At 39.5% G+C, this 15705-nt stretch overlaps 1 protein-coding gene across 2 annotated transcripts in view; it reads right to left on the bottom strand.

Annotated features, from left to right (window-relative positions):
* Positions 1 to 1756: 1756 nt before the first annotated feature.
* adcy2a (adenylate cyclase 2a) overlaps positions 1757 to 15705 on the bottom strand; it is a gene marked incomplete at both ends in the record, with an annotated part of 48496 nt that continues 34547 nt past the window's right edge. The window contains 10 exons of one of the 2 annotated variants that reach the window (XM_079164771.1): positions 1757 to 1909; positions 3890 to 4014; positions 5981 to 6095; positions 6235 to 6345; positions 6616 to 6762; positions 7642 to 7800; positions 9881 to 9965; positions 13482 to 13666; positions 13770 to 13889; positions 15003 to 15140. In XM_079164771.1, coding sequence (XP_079020897.1) covers positions 1757 to 1909; positions 3890 to 4014; positions 5981 to 6095; positions 6235 to 6345; positions 6616 to 6762; positions 7642 to 7800; positions 9881 to 9965; positions 13482 to 13666; positions 13770 to 13889; positions 15003 to 15140 — 1338 coding nt within the window. Of the gene's footprint in view, positions 1910 to 3889; positions 4015 to 5980; positions 6096 to 6234; positions 6346 to 6615; positions 6763 to 7641; positions 7801 to 9880; positions 9966 to 13481; positions 13667 to 13769; positions 13890 to 14987; positions 15141 to 15705 lie in introns of both variants that reach the window. The other variant, XM_079164770.1, reaches the window with a different exon arrangement.

Here is a 15705-nt window from a genome sequence, read left to right as displayed (position 1 = left end):
GATATTGAATCATCATAGGATCGCTCTTTTCCTATTAAGTAGTACTGAAATCATGTCATAGCAGTTTTCAGTGTGTCACCTGGATTGTATCCATTTGTCATTTTTAAACTGAGATTTCATTGATATTTTAGTCTCTTTAATTGTAAATCTCAGGATTCAACTTCGGCCATGATGAGTCTAGACATTTTGTCTGTCCATCTACTTACCAGAGGCATAGCCCAGAGTCATCTATATACCGCTTAATACGATTAACAGAGTATCAATCCAGTATGCAGGGATATTTTCATCATCCTGCCATTTATTCAAGGACACATCACAGCACAGTCTTGTCATGTTAATATGCTGGGAGCTGGCTGGTCCTTTTTAAGAACCTGGCAAATAATAAGATAAGAAGAAGGCAGCACACACACACACTTGCTTTGTCTCCTTTGTGGTGCAGGGAATAAATTCCCCCAAGATCCAATTTCAACGAAAAGAGTCTATTCTCATCTTGAATAAGGTCCCTGTGACTGAAACTTCTTGTTTTAAATAATCAATTTAATGCAGAGGCGATTCACATTTGCAGAAATGGACTTTTTTGAAATAATAAAAACACACAGAACTGAAATACATAGAAATTTTAATGAAGTTTTTACAAAAAACAATGGCATCATAAAACATCAAAACACTTTTTTGGTAGTATTTTCTTTTGTTACAAAACCACCGTATCGTACGCACTCTAAAGCTACCCTGTACACAGATCAGGCTCGAGTTTCCAAAATAAAAAATCTTCTCACTAAAATCATCTTCATCCCTTTGTTTTCAGCGTTGTCTGAACAGCAACAAACACCTGCATTTCCATTTTCAGCAGGCGTCTGACCGACAGTATGCCAAAAAGACCTTTGTGTAAACAGTCAATGAAGACGAGATGATTTAAAGTGCAAAAGACAGTTTTGGGAAACTTAACCCTGCATGAATATCACAATATATTCATAGACCCTTTTTTTATGCTTTTCCTTTTATGGGCCCCCCGTAAAATACATCCAGACTTGTGTGCTTCTAACAAGGTTGATGGCGTTATGTACACAGATGTGTGTCTCCTTGTTGACCAGCTTCTCCTTTGCAACAGTGGTCACATGCAGTTTTCCTTTGGAACATTTGTCCTTTGCTCTTAATATCAAATCTTCCATCTGTAGCTTTTTATATCCCTTTGTAAAAAGAATTGGTCGGGGCAAGCAAAAATCCTTATATCCATTACACCAGCATGTCATTTCTGTGTTGTTCCCTCTGAAATTCTTGTCTTTTGGACGCTCTTCAAGAGGCCTGGTGTGAAATTGGAAGTCTTTTCTTTGTTTCTCTTCTACTTCATGTACATCGTTTGACATCCAAAATACAGTGTCCTGTAAAGTGAACAGACTACAGATTCGGTTTTTGATGTACCTGGCTGAAAAAGGCAAAGTGACTGACTTGTGCCACTGTGGCTTTTCTGGATCCAACATTCAAATTCAAATATATTTCAGGGGTTATTGCCTTCTTGCTCTACGTGCTAAACTAAGTTACATAAAGTAAGTAACTAAATTTATATTACAGCTGTAGCACGGGTAGCTTGCATTGCAACATTAAAATCCGATGTTGATCCTCCTTGCATTGCCGATCTCATTTCTTTGTGTATCACACTTTGCTTTTGGCACAACAGCAGTGAGAAGAATACATCTCCCATCTATAATAAACAGCTGTTCTTGTCGCCTGTGTAAATTCAGCCTTTTCTGAACCAGTCTTATGGCATTACATTCCCTTGGGACAGTGAGCGGGTCATCTCTGTGTGCACAAAGTAGGTCTTGAGCTCTCCTTTGCCCTTGACGTTGATGATGCCTCGACAAGAGCACATGTAGCCCAGTGTCAGAAGGATGCGGCTCGTCTCCTCCGTCACCTACAGGGAGAACCAGATGGGTAACGTCCATTTTGCTTATCTTACACAACTGAATTCAATTCCTGCAGCCAAAAATACACAGCGTTTTAAAGGAATACATGTCCAGAAGCTGAGGGAAACATCTGATGACCATTAACATATAAGTAACAAACTCTTACCTTGAAATTAATTTCTAACAAGATTGCAAAAAATAGGTGTGTTAAGTAGAGCTGCAATCACAGGTGCATCGCACAACACAGGATGGGAAATATCTACGTATATCTCTACATTTCTTATTGTTGCCTCTGCACATTAAATAACAGGCACTGCATTTTCATTAAGGACTATAAGTGCTCGCGGGCTCATGAATCATCACAGCTAATGCATCAAATTGAAAACCATAAAATAACACGGAGCACTGTTTCCACAGAACAAAGTAGAACTTACAAACACAGGATTAGAAATATCTATCTGCTATCTTAGAAGAGCTCACAATGTCTTACTGTTGCCTCTGCACATCGTTAAATATCAACAGGCAATCTTGGAATGCAATTGAAAGCACTCCAGTTATGCTGCACTGCACAGCAGGTGTTTCTATCAAATGAAAAAGGCCTCCGAGGACTGAATGATTCCCACAGCCACATGTCATGCAGGTGAAAAAACATATCTTATCAGTGTCCAAGCAGAGTGAAAATGTAAGATTTGAAGATGTCACATGATGTTGCGATGATATGATGTCCTTGATACCATAAATAGCACGAGCAGAGGGAACAAGAGTTTTATCTTTTAAACATCTTTACTGGCATTTAAAACGTCTTTATATGAAAATGGAGCAGTGCTGCTGCTTTAAACGGTCAACTTCAAACACAGTGTGATGTTTAATAGATACAGAGACTTCTCAAACTGGTTTGTTCTTGAATACATCTCAGAAAATGGTCAGCGCTGGTGTTACTCCATTTCCTATTTTCAACAATTCCAGTTAAAAAAAAGTGTTCGTCCACATAATACTACTAACTTCCCTGCTGTCCGTGTCTCAGCCCCAAGTCCATTCATTCCTTCTGAAGATGTAAATCTTTAGAAGTGGGCCACACGTATTTAGTTGTGGTTTTAAATAAGTGAGGAATTTCCAAGTATTTAGCAAATATTATTTATTTGCATTATTGTTGACGGTGTATGTCGGATAAAGAAGAAATTAAAATTTCCACAGAGCAGTTGTTTGCCTCCGCCAACCAGTCATGTTGCAATTTTACAACCAAGTTTATCCAAAATGTCATCACTTCATAATTTTATTATTATATTATTAGACATTTGTGTAACATTGTCATAATTACCATAATTCTTGCGTTATGGCCCAAATTATGTTTTTTGACGTCATAGGGACCTTTGACCAACAATTTCTAATCAATGCATCCTTGAGACCAATTCAAAGCTTGTGCAAAATGTGGAGAAATTCGCTCCAGGCATTCCTGAAGTATCACGTTCACGAGAATGGAGGTCACAGTGATCTTGAACTTTGACCACAAAAATCAGTTCATCCGTGAGTCCAGACGGACACGTGACAAGAAATTTGCTGAGATGTCACAAGAATGGAACGGACATGAGTTCGCAGTGACCTCCAAATTCAAATCAGAACATCTTTTAGTCCACATGAATGTTCGTGTCAAATTTTAAGAATTTCCTCCATCCGTTCTTGACAAGACGAAGAGACAATCCAGAAACATATTGCCTTTGGCCACACCTACCACCTGCGCGGAGGCATAACCGTAGACTAGAAGAAGTGGACGTAGTCCTCGTGACGTCAGCCACGGACTGCGGTTTTAAAGCCTTGAGTTCAGCGTCTTGGCCTTCGCAATTTTTGATTTTGGCAGTCGCCATCTTGTTTTTTTGCAACCAGTTAACAGAAATGACCATATTTGGACAGCGGAGGATTGACGTTTGGGCTTTTCATGGAATATGTGACAGTAAGAACAATGGAGATCACAAGACATATCCCTTAATTACCTGTATTTTTCCCAGGACTCCAGTGCTGTCCATTCTGCTGGCTACATTCACTGTGTTCCCCCAGATATCATACTGTGGTTTCTGGGCTCCAATGACTCCAGCTATTACTGGACCATGGTTAATACCTGACAAAGGAAACCAAGCAATCAGTGAACATTCCAGATGTTTCTGTACCATATTTAGTCAGTTACATTTTCTGATTCTTGTTTTTTTTTTTATCTGAATGGGATTTGGAGCACATTTAAACATTTTCCAATGTAACAAATGTAATTACAGTTAATGACACTGTATTGCCTTTCCAATACACTTTTACTTGTTGAATTATGTACCACCATACACATGTTAAGAGGATCATTTATTTTTAATAAGGTGTAACTACATCAGGAAACACTAAGCACATTATAATCATTTTGTTTCCAGTTCTGATGTCACACAAGGTCAATATTAAAATAATAGTTTTGATCTTACTGATTAATCATTGAGTGCAGCCAGAGTGCAGCTCAAAAAGGCCTTCAGCACGAATACAAATAAACAAAGCTTTTCACAAGATTTCATCAGGACATGAGATGACGTGGAAGCTAAATGCAGCTTAATCCCCAGCCGTCCCAGCACCTCTGCTAAGCAAGCTCTGGAGCTTTTCACAGCACTCAGATGACACTGAGCTTCTCTTCACTCTGGCTTCTGAGTCAATTTTTCAAATTGCTGGAAATTGCAATCTGCACAAGTGCGCAGGCACCCGGCCAGCGGTTTTGTCCAGTCCCAGTGGGGGGGCTGGCTCGTATCCTGCTCTGATGCGTTTAAGGCCCGTCTAGAAGCAGTGGGGGTATACAGTCACACACACACACACACACTGCTGAGTTAATGGAGAAATCCATGCTGCGACATGTTGAAGGTATCGAACTCTAACTCTTACCGCATGCAGGGAGCTGGGACCTGCCCGCAATGCTTTTCTCTTCAATTATCCCCCTATGCTTTTGTCAGTCTCTCTCTCACTCAGCTGTTATGTTGCCATGACTATACACCCATGTCTTGCTGCAAACATGAGTCATTTGTTCTTGTGGTATAGACATGTATATCTCTCTCTGATGGTCATTTCATTACCTTGATAGAAACACAAAGCATAATGGGGCTCTAAAAATAGAAATGGATGCATAAAGGCTAGCTGTCCATGTCGGTTACATAACGTGTCAATAGAACATATACAATTAGTCTACATTCAAGCTTATCATTTAAAGTAAACCCCTTTGCTTTACTCTATTACACACCAAAATGTTCTTCACGCAGATCGTGTTGAGGGACACTCCAAAGTCATTGCTTCTCTTTTCTGATTCCAGAAGTTCTGAAGATCGACTCTCTTGCATACACCCATTCAACACTTCCTCCATACACTAAACTCTTATCCGGTAGCCCGAGCCTGGCCTCCAGCCATCCTCAGATCCCAAAGGTCTTCTACGAAAGAGCCTGCTCAAAATCCATGTCCCTTCCTTTTACTGTTAACTCAGTGTCAGTATCCATCCTCTCGCGTTGCTCAAACTTTAGAAGCCACATTCCCGCTGGCCTTTTCCGGTTTTCTCAGATGTTCCAAATTGTCCGCCACATTCTGGCCTTTTCCGGTTTTCTCAGCTGTTCCCAATTCACCGCCTCATCCCATCACTTTGACTCAATGCGTCCTCTTTTTATCGTAGAGCCTAGACAGATTGCTTCTTGATTCTGGTTCCATCAGTATTTTCACCACATTCTCGCCTTGCCTGGGATTTCTCCGGCCCTTTACTCTGTTCACTCATTCAGGATTGTAGCTGTTACCCTCTGCCTCCTGTAATTGCATCCCAGAACAGTCAATACAATCTTGAGCCACTGGTCTTCCATAGCGTATCTCCACTACATCCGCTTAATCTAGTCTCATGTAACTGCTGGGGGGGGGGGGGGTTCCCGGCTGCTACGGCGGATTCACAGTTTCCCCACAACGCATTTGGCAAAGTGGATGAGCTACATGCAGTTTCAAGCCTTTCATATTAATCATGTGCTCCTTTAATAAAGTATTTTGATGGTGTGGTACTTGCTGGGGAAATGTTGCTTTTATGTGAAACTCACCAACTCTTAGTTTGAAGTCATTAAAAGAGTGTTTGTTGATAACATCCAGCTTCCCCACCAAGGCAAATGCAAACTCTACCATGGTCCCTATATGCATGTACTGCCTGTCATGCTCCTGGGAAACAATGAGGAAACACAACCAGTTACACATTCAATTCTAGTTGAACAAAGGTGTGAAAGGTGACGACAAAAATGATATAGCATGATTTGAATGTGTGTGTGTGTGTGTGTGTGTGTGTGTGTGATGAGCGTACCTGTGATGTGTACTCAGGCCCAGGTGATGCATTCAGCCCAGTAGCAGCCATGTAAGTGCTGCCAATAGTCTTGATCTTTTCCACGCCACTGAACTTAGGTTTCGACAGCAGCTACAAACACACAAACACAAGCACGATCCACAAACACAAGGGACAGAGTTTATGGTAAAAGTGATGTTTCATGCTTTCATTTTCAAACAACGCATGTGCATCCATATGCATATTGTATATGCAGTGTATGGATTTTTAAGAAGCGGTTGTCGTTTGAGTCCAATCACATATGACAAGAAAATCAATGAAACCTATAGTGGAAAGAGTGTCCTGGTTTGTTTCTAGCATTTGTGGTGCACGTGTAGGATGTTGTGACAGTTGGTTATTTACCTCGTCAAAATCAGCAATGATTTCGTTAAGGAGCCTGAGACACTCCAATCCTTCTTTGTTGACGTCAGATTCAGTGTAGAACTCTTTAAAGTCTGGGATGGAGGCGAACGTGACACACACCAGGTCATAGGACTGGTGATACAGATCCTGCGTGACCAAATACAGACATTAGCTTGGACAGCTGCGAAACAATGTTATAAAATTGATAAGCCACAGACTTATTAAAATGGAAGAAAAACAGGTGACAAGATTCTAATGTATTGAATGAATACTTAATAGTATTCTCAAATAAAAACATCAGTGGGACCAGAGAGGCAGACAAATGAATGTAGGCAAATCACCCAAATAACAGACGAGCTTCTGAGTCCTGTTCAAGTGCAGGAATAGTCATTTGCTGACTCGTCATTCAGAATTTTTTGCAGCAGAGGTATCATTCCTATTTAAACTCCCTTGACCTCCAGGATACCACCTCCTCTAAACTTCCTAAGATGTAAAACTTCACTTTTCACAGTTGACACTGTGAGAAGCACTCAGGGGATATAACATAATTCAGAATGATGAACGAGATGGTTTCACAGCCAAGTCAGCAAATTCACCTCCGTCTCCCCCAATGTTTTGCTATCATTATAGGAAATGAATAATTTAATGTTAATACTTTTCTTGTAAAGAATTTTCTAATGCACAGTCTGGATGCTCCCCAGTTTGAATTATACTTGTGTGAGCGCACACGCACACACACACACACACACACACACACACACACACACACACACACTTACTTTTAAAAACATAAATAACAGCAAAGTATGTACATATTTCAGATATATTGTAATGACTCAAAACATAGATTATCTTTGAGGTAAACTGCTTTGCGATGCAGTGAATTAATGTAATCTTGGCATAGAGCCACTGGTACTGCAAGACCTCTGTGAAACCACAATACATCTGTCCTGCATCCATTTGTCAAAACACAATTTGCATGGCCCTTCATACCTTTAAATGAAAGAAAACATAATGGCTGCCCACCTCATTCTTCCAGTTGCGTGCCAGGAAATGTTCTGCAACGTGTGCAGGTAGGACATTCTCTAACAAAACCCGGTTGAGGTTCTCCATGGTTTCAATCTCCTCGCACTCCTTCTTGAACTTGTTCTTCCACAGAAAGTCTAACCTACAGTAATATTCATTCTGTTACAAGAGGACACAGAGGTGAAGAGACTGAAGGTACAGCTGTACAGCTTGCTTCCATCAGGTCACAGAGAAAAATACAAACGCATACAAAATGTCAATTCCGTCAATGCTTAAAGACAGAAAAGGAAATGAAACACTAAAAAGAACGGACTACACATTTTAAACAATTGCAAAAAAACTCATACAACTTCCATCAAGACAGGCAGCAATACAGTGAATTATGCAATTTTAGTTAAATCACAAGTGGAAAGCAACAAAAACATGATTATTTTACCAGAACTAAAAGGAACAAGACCTAGTGGGAATTTTGTGGGTATAATTTCTTAAGTGAAATTAAATTTCTTCAATATTGGGTGAAGCTCTTCTTCCTGAGCAGTAAACTATTTGATCTGATTTCATAAAAAGAATGCACCAACCAAGGAGAAACATTTCCATAAGCTGATCTGATGTAACAATGAATAAGTAGAGAGTGTAATATGATTGAATTTTAGAAATACAATAACTTGTTACAGTCAAAGATAAAAGGGGGGGGGTGACAAAGACAAAGTGTGTATGTAGCAGAGCAATGTTTTTTAGACTGAGCAGATATGAATAAATGGCATCTGTTATTTTTGCTGTACATCCTTTTCTTTAGGCTCCATTATGTGAGACAGAATTTCCACAAACAGAAGTTCCCAGTGGAAATTCAAAGTGTGCCAATTTAAAATCACACTAAATAATGCATATAGCATATACGGTCAGTGTACTACGATGTCAAATAAGTGTCTGTATGATGCTGCAACACTTAAAAATGTCAAAATAATTATTTTTGTAGGTGTAGTATCAGTTAACAAGAGGCACAGGATGCATGTAGTAAAAGGCGGAGCTTTTGCTTCGCCTGTGTATCCACTCATGCGTCATTATGCTTTTCGTGGACACAATTCAGTCCCCACAGAGAAAGAAAAAGTGTAGCAGCCCAGGGGATGGGCTGCTTCCCATTTAATGATAAGCTCTGACAGAAAACAGAAATGTTACTCTGCACATGTCTTCTCTCACTGACAGAGTGTTGTCAGTGAGAGAACCAGACAAATAAAGTAAGCATGCACACTCACATGTGCACACAATCAAACACTGCATGCACTGCAGCACTACATGGCCTACATGTACTGTGTTATATAATGTATGTCACTACTAGCTCAGAGTAAAAATGAACATTTTCTGCGTGATCAAAATGTAAAGGATCTTACAGGGTTGATTATTGTTACTGTAAATATATAGAGTTGATGTTAGTACTTATGACTGTAATGTAGCTCCAGAGGACAGTAGTCTGTTCTGGATCGCAACCAAGTACAGCAAGAACCCTTTAGTGTAGCGTAAACCCAAAACAGCCAGACTAAGAAGCACACTACACATAAGTAAATCTCAAAGTCCACCTGTGTAACTTCAGACTTGCTGTTGTAAATCATTGGCTAATAGTGTCTGACCAAACTGATCTCATGATACCTCTCTTGCACAGTGTGGCACAGCAGCCGATAAGCTATATCCTCTCTACTTCTGCTTAACGTTCCCCAAGCTCTGAGGTTACAAAAGGTACATACAGTATAAAGAGAGCTATGAACAGTAGTACCGGGAGTCCAATTTCCTCTGCATTCACGGGAAACATCTCTCTCTCTAGTGAAGAAAATACTCGCCAATGGCAGCACTGGCCCGGGTGTAATCCCCAGCTGCACTGCTTCTTCAGCTGGGCAGTACATCAAAGTTAATTGGGTTCACGTGTGGGAGACCGTTAAAAGGTGAAAGGGATCACGAGTTTCCTCAACGGGAGGCATGAGACAGGTGTGTAAAAAACATAGAATGTGCTTCTCACGATGCAGTCTACACCTTTCACAGGCCAACAGACTAAGTTAGTGACAAAGACCATAGTACATGGGAAAATAGCTTTTTCAAATTGTTAGAAAATGAAAGAAAACAAATAAACACACAAATACAAAGAGGAAAATAATAAAGGGTGCAATGGCGACATTTCAGAGCTGTAAAGGTGAAAATGTCACAGATGACAGCTGATAACATCATTCAAACTATTAAAGTGTGGACTTACCTGTCTGGCAAGTACAAGCAGAGTGATGAAGAAGATAAAGAGGGAGATAGAGCCCATAGTCTTAAGGTCTTTGAGAATTCCTGGTCTTGAAGGACAGAGAGAAAAAGGAAGATGTGTTTATGCATGGAGAAAGAGAGAGACGAGGAAAAAGATTAAGAGTGAAAAGTGACAAAAGATAAACGAAAGAGTAAAAGAGTAAAAAAAACAGGGATGAGAGTAATACAATTTAATTAAAAATTAAAATCATAATCTGTAGTATATGCCATGTGTCACATGATTGATTAACAGACCATTTTATTCCAAGCTGTCATTGGTTAAGACTGTCACTTCTGCTTTGCTGCGACAAGAGTTTGTTTACTATCTGCATTCCAGCGGCTGAGCTTCCTTGTCAGGGTGCATTCACAAGGAACGTTTTTCAAGAGGAACTAAACAACGAGATAGTGTTCACCATCTGTAAAGACTCGGCACTGTGAATCCACATCAAGCTCTTGCGTTTCCACCATCATAAACCTAAAAGTAGGACACCTGTCCGGGGCAGAATTAGGCAACCAACCAAGATACAGCTATGAATTGTACTAATCTGGCTGCAGTTCATGCTCAAACACACTCAGAGTTGCACAAAAAGCCTGAAGCATACTATATGCGAGCAGTTGAGTTAAAAAATGTTTAACAATGCTCTTATTCAAATCTATAATGAAACTGATTCTTTATAGCAGAGAAGTCTGAGTTGAAGCTCTGACTGTGTGATAACACTCAAACAGGACTGTTGCATCCTAATTTATGGAAGCACATTTTGCATATTAATGGGCACTTACTCTTATCTAGGGCAGCTCGGCAGACAACTGCAAAAACAGCCTGCAAGTTCTGCACTTGCCTGGTTCATTATTCAATCAATTCTTTACACAGAAAGGAAGGCAATGACTGAGGACAGACAGCTGCACATAAAGGTATATCGGAGATGGAAAGCACACAAACAGGAAGCATCATTTCATTTAGTTTATGATGAGTTTTACAACTACAGAAATGAACAAAGCTTTTGGATTTGTCAATACTACACTTCCCCACTGCTGACCAAAGTTCATGCTATTATGACGGGCCCTAGTTACTTACTGCTGCTTCTATGTTTGAAAGGTATGACTGCATGCTCGGCTTGTCAGTCTTGACAAATGTTGTGCCTAAGCTAGCTACTTTATAGCATATAGTCTTGTCACATTATCAAATAGAGTCTTGACATTGCACCGGAACATACATATCACACATTATCTGTATATGGCAAAAATACAGAATAAAATACAGAATTATTCATTTAATTGCATATCATTTTGTTATAAAACCATTTCCATTTTGAGGACATATATAGCAAATGACATGGCACTGTTCTTATTTTAACATGAAGTTCTCTTGGAACAGTTATATTTCCGAGGTGGTTCTGAATCACTTGCAAGTTCTCTGCCACTGTGACCAAAACTGTGTGAAATGTATTGGCTTCACAAAAATCCCATCATGCTATTTCAATAGCTTTGGACAGGAAAGTCAATCACCAAAAAGACAATGTCTTTCCTCTGCAGGCAGCCAGACACTGTAACTTATATTGATGCCATCTGATGATGCAGTTTTGAAAACTTTGTTTTGCATATTACATCCAAAGTACTCATCCAAAGTACTAATTTGCAACTAGGGCTTCAACAAATAAATGATCAGAACTTCTCTTAATTTTCTAGTAAGGACGCAGTGGGTGTTGTTCCACTATTCACTGTCTATGGCACAAGTGTAGGATTTGTCTGTAGCTCAGTCTCAAGTTGTTGAGCTGTGCAATATCAACGTACAAAACAAAAACAATTTCCTTTAGTACATAATTAACAAAACTAACCAACCAATATTTGTATGCCGTTTTACCCAGAGTCAGACGGCTTAAAATTGTTTTTCTGTAGATTTTCCAGCAGCCCACCTCTCCATAATATATTGTTGTTAAATCAACAGACTAAACAACAAATCACATTTGGTACGTGGCACATGGGCATATGTCACTACTTATCTCCACATGGCATGTAATGTACGACATATCCATGGACAAGACTTCTCTATTACAATGTCTTAAAGAAACTGGTTTTATTCCTTATTACCTCATTATGCTGTTCATCTCTATTAAGCAGCTGATTTCCTGACTTGTCGGTAAAAGAGAAGGCTGAGAATGGGAATGTGGAATAGAAGATTAAGATTTTTCACTGAGGGGGGAGAACAGCTGAATCAGTGTGGGTGAAGAGCAGTAGCATGAGGGGAACATAGTCACTGGAACAAATGACTAAAAAATGCTTTTGGTGCATAATCCTAGATTAGAGTTGGCAACTTGTACTTGAATATCAGCCATTTAATGTTTCAGTTGATCGGTTGTCTTGATCTATTTTCTATTTTTCAGATTTATTGGTTTCCTACATATTTTCTGGGTGTTTACCAAGCTGTCAGAATCTAGGCAGAAACTTATAAGGAAATACTGTTCAATTATCCAGCTATTGCTGATCATTATTCCACACACTTGGTGTATATACCTTACACTGCCTGGGACTAGTAATAAAGTATACAAACTCATGCTGCAGCCATCATGTCATGGGAAGAGTGTGTTGTTAGTAGTGATTGTAAGGACCACACATGTATCTAACTGGACCAGAGTAACATTTAAAGCAATGTTAACATGCTTTAGTGTGCTGCAGCTGAGCAGCTAATTAGCAATATAGCCAGCAAACTCATGTTAGCGGTGCACTTTTCCCTGCTGAAAGTTTGTCTGGTCGCTCGTTCAACAAGCTAAGGTGCAGGACAAGACATGTTCATGTTAGGTTAAAGAAGTCCCCAAGATGGTTTCTCTCACTTTAGGTAGTTCTGATCACACTGATGAATGTTCAGGTGTTCATTTTTCTGATATGTCTGGTTTGAAATTGGTTAATTGATGCTCTGTAAAGGGGGTTGACAGCTGTTCTTCAAGAAACACACAGTACTGTGGTTTCTCCATAACCTCAATAAGTTCTTACTAACAATATTATAAATCTGCAGTCGATTTCTAGAAATAGGCATATCCTATTGTTAAATCTGAATCACAATGACTTATACATTCAATTTATTTTTGTATAGCCCAAAATCACAAATCACAAATTTGCCTCAGAGGGCTTTACAATCTGTACACATGCAACATCCTCTGTGAGAGGACCCTCACATCAGGGCTCGGCCTGCAACTCTAGCATGGACTTGCATTTGTATTTCAATTATTTCAGTGACACAAACCGTATTATCATTCAGTGCAGACTGACATGACACTGACACAACAAGCAGAGTGATTGGACCACAATAAAGAAAGAGTTCAGACTAGTTGCATTCATGCAATCATGAATTGTTTGCTTTTTGGCACAATCAGGTGACACTAGATATTGTCATGATGTAAGATATGGCTGGAATTTTAGTTTAAATACTCTAAATTAATTGAGAGTCAACATAAATCAACATAACCGTTTCTCTTCTCAGTCTACCTCAACATCCTCTGTTCATCCCTTTTGACTCCATACGATTCTTTGACACTCTCTTGAACAGTATCTGTTCGTCACTGTGCACTTACCTGTCCAGGCTTTCAGTCTTGTACAGAAATCTGCTATATTCATCCAGCAGAGAGGCATGGGTTTGTAGAATAATGACATTGTAAACCACAACAGCCGTCAACATAATAATCATCTTCAGCTCGTAGTTTATCCTCAGGAACACAGAGCAAGAGATGAGGCCCAGAATGCAACTGTAAATTAAGTACTAGACAGACAGAAAAAGGGACAGAAAGTCAGATTAATAACTGGAATAAATCAACCAAGGCTGATAAACAAATGTACAGATGATCATGATAATCTTCACTTACGGGAAGGTAGAAATTGTTTTTGCCTGTGAAGGCAATTAGTTGTCCATTAGGGTAAAATTGTGTTTCATTGGATGAATTGTAAACAGGAACAGGAGGCAGCAAATTGTCTCCTAAAAAAAACTAGAAAAAGAACACAAGGTCAACAGAAATTGAGGGCTTGTCATATCTTTGGTTAGTATTAAAAACATTTTTTAAAAACACACAATTACAAACAGACTTTCCTGTCTGCTTGTTTTGCACGTCAGCCTGGTAAAATACAAACTCTTCTAAATTGTACTTGCAGGAGGAAAATAGAGTCTTGTTAGACAAGAGGCCAATACTGACAACCATTCAATAATGTCCTTTAAAGTGAGCCTGCAGGATAAGATGAGGATTGGCTGCCACACTGACCAAAGCCAAGTTAATTTGGCTCCTCCGCCCTTAGCGACTGACCCACGTCAGGAGGCAAAACAAGATTATAATCTCTGGAATCGATTTGTGTGAAGGTCTCAACCAGGGACACCGTGCTTTGTCACGCAACTTCCCCACAAGCCTCAGGCAACTATTTCACCTTTAACCGAGCCTTTTTATTTTCTCTCGACAGAACTACGCCTCAATTATAAAAAGTTATGGAGAAGAGTAAAATAAGAATAGATTTGTTATGTATGATATTTCCTTATCACTACATGCAAATGGTGTCGGCACTATTATGCAGGGACACCGTCATATTTATATTTGAAAAAAGCCCAAAGATAAACTGCTTGGAAAAGAGAACGGAACAAAGAAGATATTTTCTGGAGTTGATTATGTGGAGAAATCTCCAGTTAGTTTGAGGCGTAATAGAGAAAAGAAATGGAAAGCAGAGAGATAAATACTACATTAAAATGCTAGTGTGTCCACAGCCCCCAACCATGAGGACAAGACATATTTACCGCTGTGGCACAGCATTATTTTTTATTTTTGCAAGAAAGATTTGAGTTATTTTTATATTAAGCTCGGTAAAACAGCAGTATTAAGTTTGATAAATATGATTTTGCAAAACATCTAAACATCCCTGGTTCCTATTTGTTTACAAGAATTACATTTATTTATTTTATTTGTGTGACACCGTGTTGCATTTCATTACCTTCTAATTGCACTGCAGTTACTAACGGGGGGGGGGGGGGGGGGGGGGGGGGGGGGGGGGTTCATCTGAAGGGTTGTGATAATTCATTCCTAGTGAAGCCTAATTGGTGCTACTCCTCCCTTACTTACCATGTTGAAGACTGCCATTATGAGTATTAGAGCTGTGGTTGTCATGGTGAGAGTGATGCGGGGCCATGGCTTGTTGGCAATAATGACCGATGACCTCAGCAGCCGCGTCCAAGAACTGGAGGCGCTTTTACTGCAGTGCTGCAGCGACACAAACGGCACACAATACAAGAGTGCATGAGTCGAAGAACAACAGAGGACTTGGGAGCTGAGATCTTTAGGGATTTAAGACTTAATCTTGTGGAAACATTCAAATTTGCCAAAGAAGCAACAAGGAACACAAGCACAGATTAACTAATTAAAATATCTATAGCATATGAGCAGACATATGCAATAACAAATCAATTATTTCTGTTGACAAAAAACAATTACTGTGAAAAAAATAAACAATGTAAGTTCACCCACTGAAGCACCTATTACTGATTAACTCCTACTTGCCTCAGCGGTGCCAATAAACAAGATCAAGAGGCATACAATTATGAAAAGAGGGGTCCTATCACCTTAATGGTGCACACACTGCAATATATTTCAAACTACATGCAATAACTGTGGTACAAAATGACCACTGCAAGTGATTCCATCATATATAAAATGATGTAAGCAAACCACATACAGTATATAGCTTCCAACTAACCATTCAGTTTGACTGCAACAAGGCTTTTTTTTAACTTGCAGTCAAACCAAAGCAAAGCTTCAAGGGGTTGTT

Source organism: Pholis gunnellus (genome assembly GCF_910591455.1).
Source record: "Pholis gunnellus genome assembly, chromosome: 8".
In the NCBI taxonomy this organism is placed as follows: domain Eukaryota; kingdom Metazoa; phylum Chordata; class Actinopteri; order Perciformes; family Pholidae; genus Pholis; species Pholis gunnellus.
Note: the sequence above shows the minus strand (reverse complement) of the source record. Positions and strands in the feature narration are given on the sequence as shown.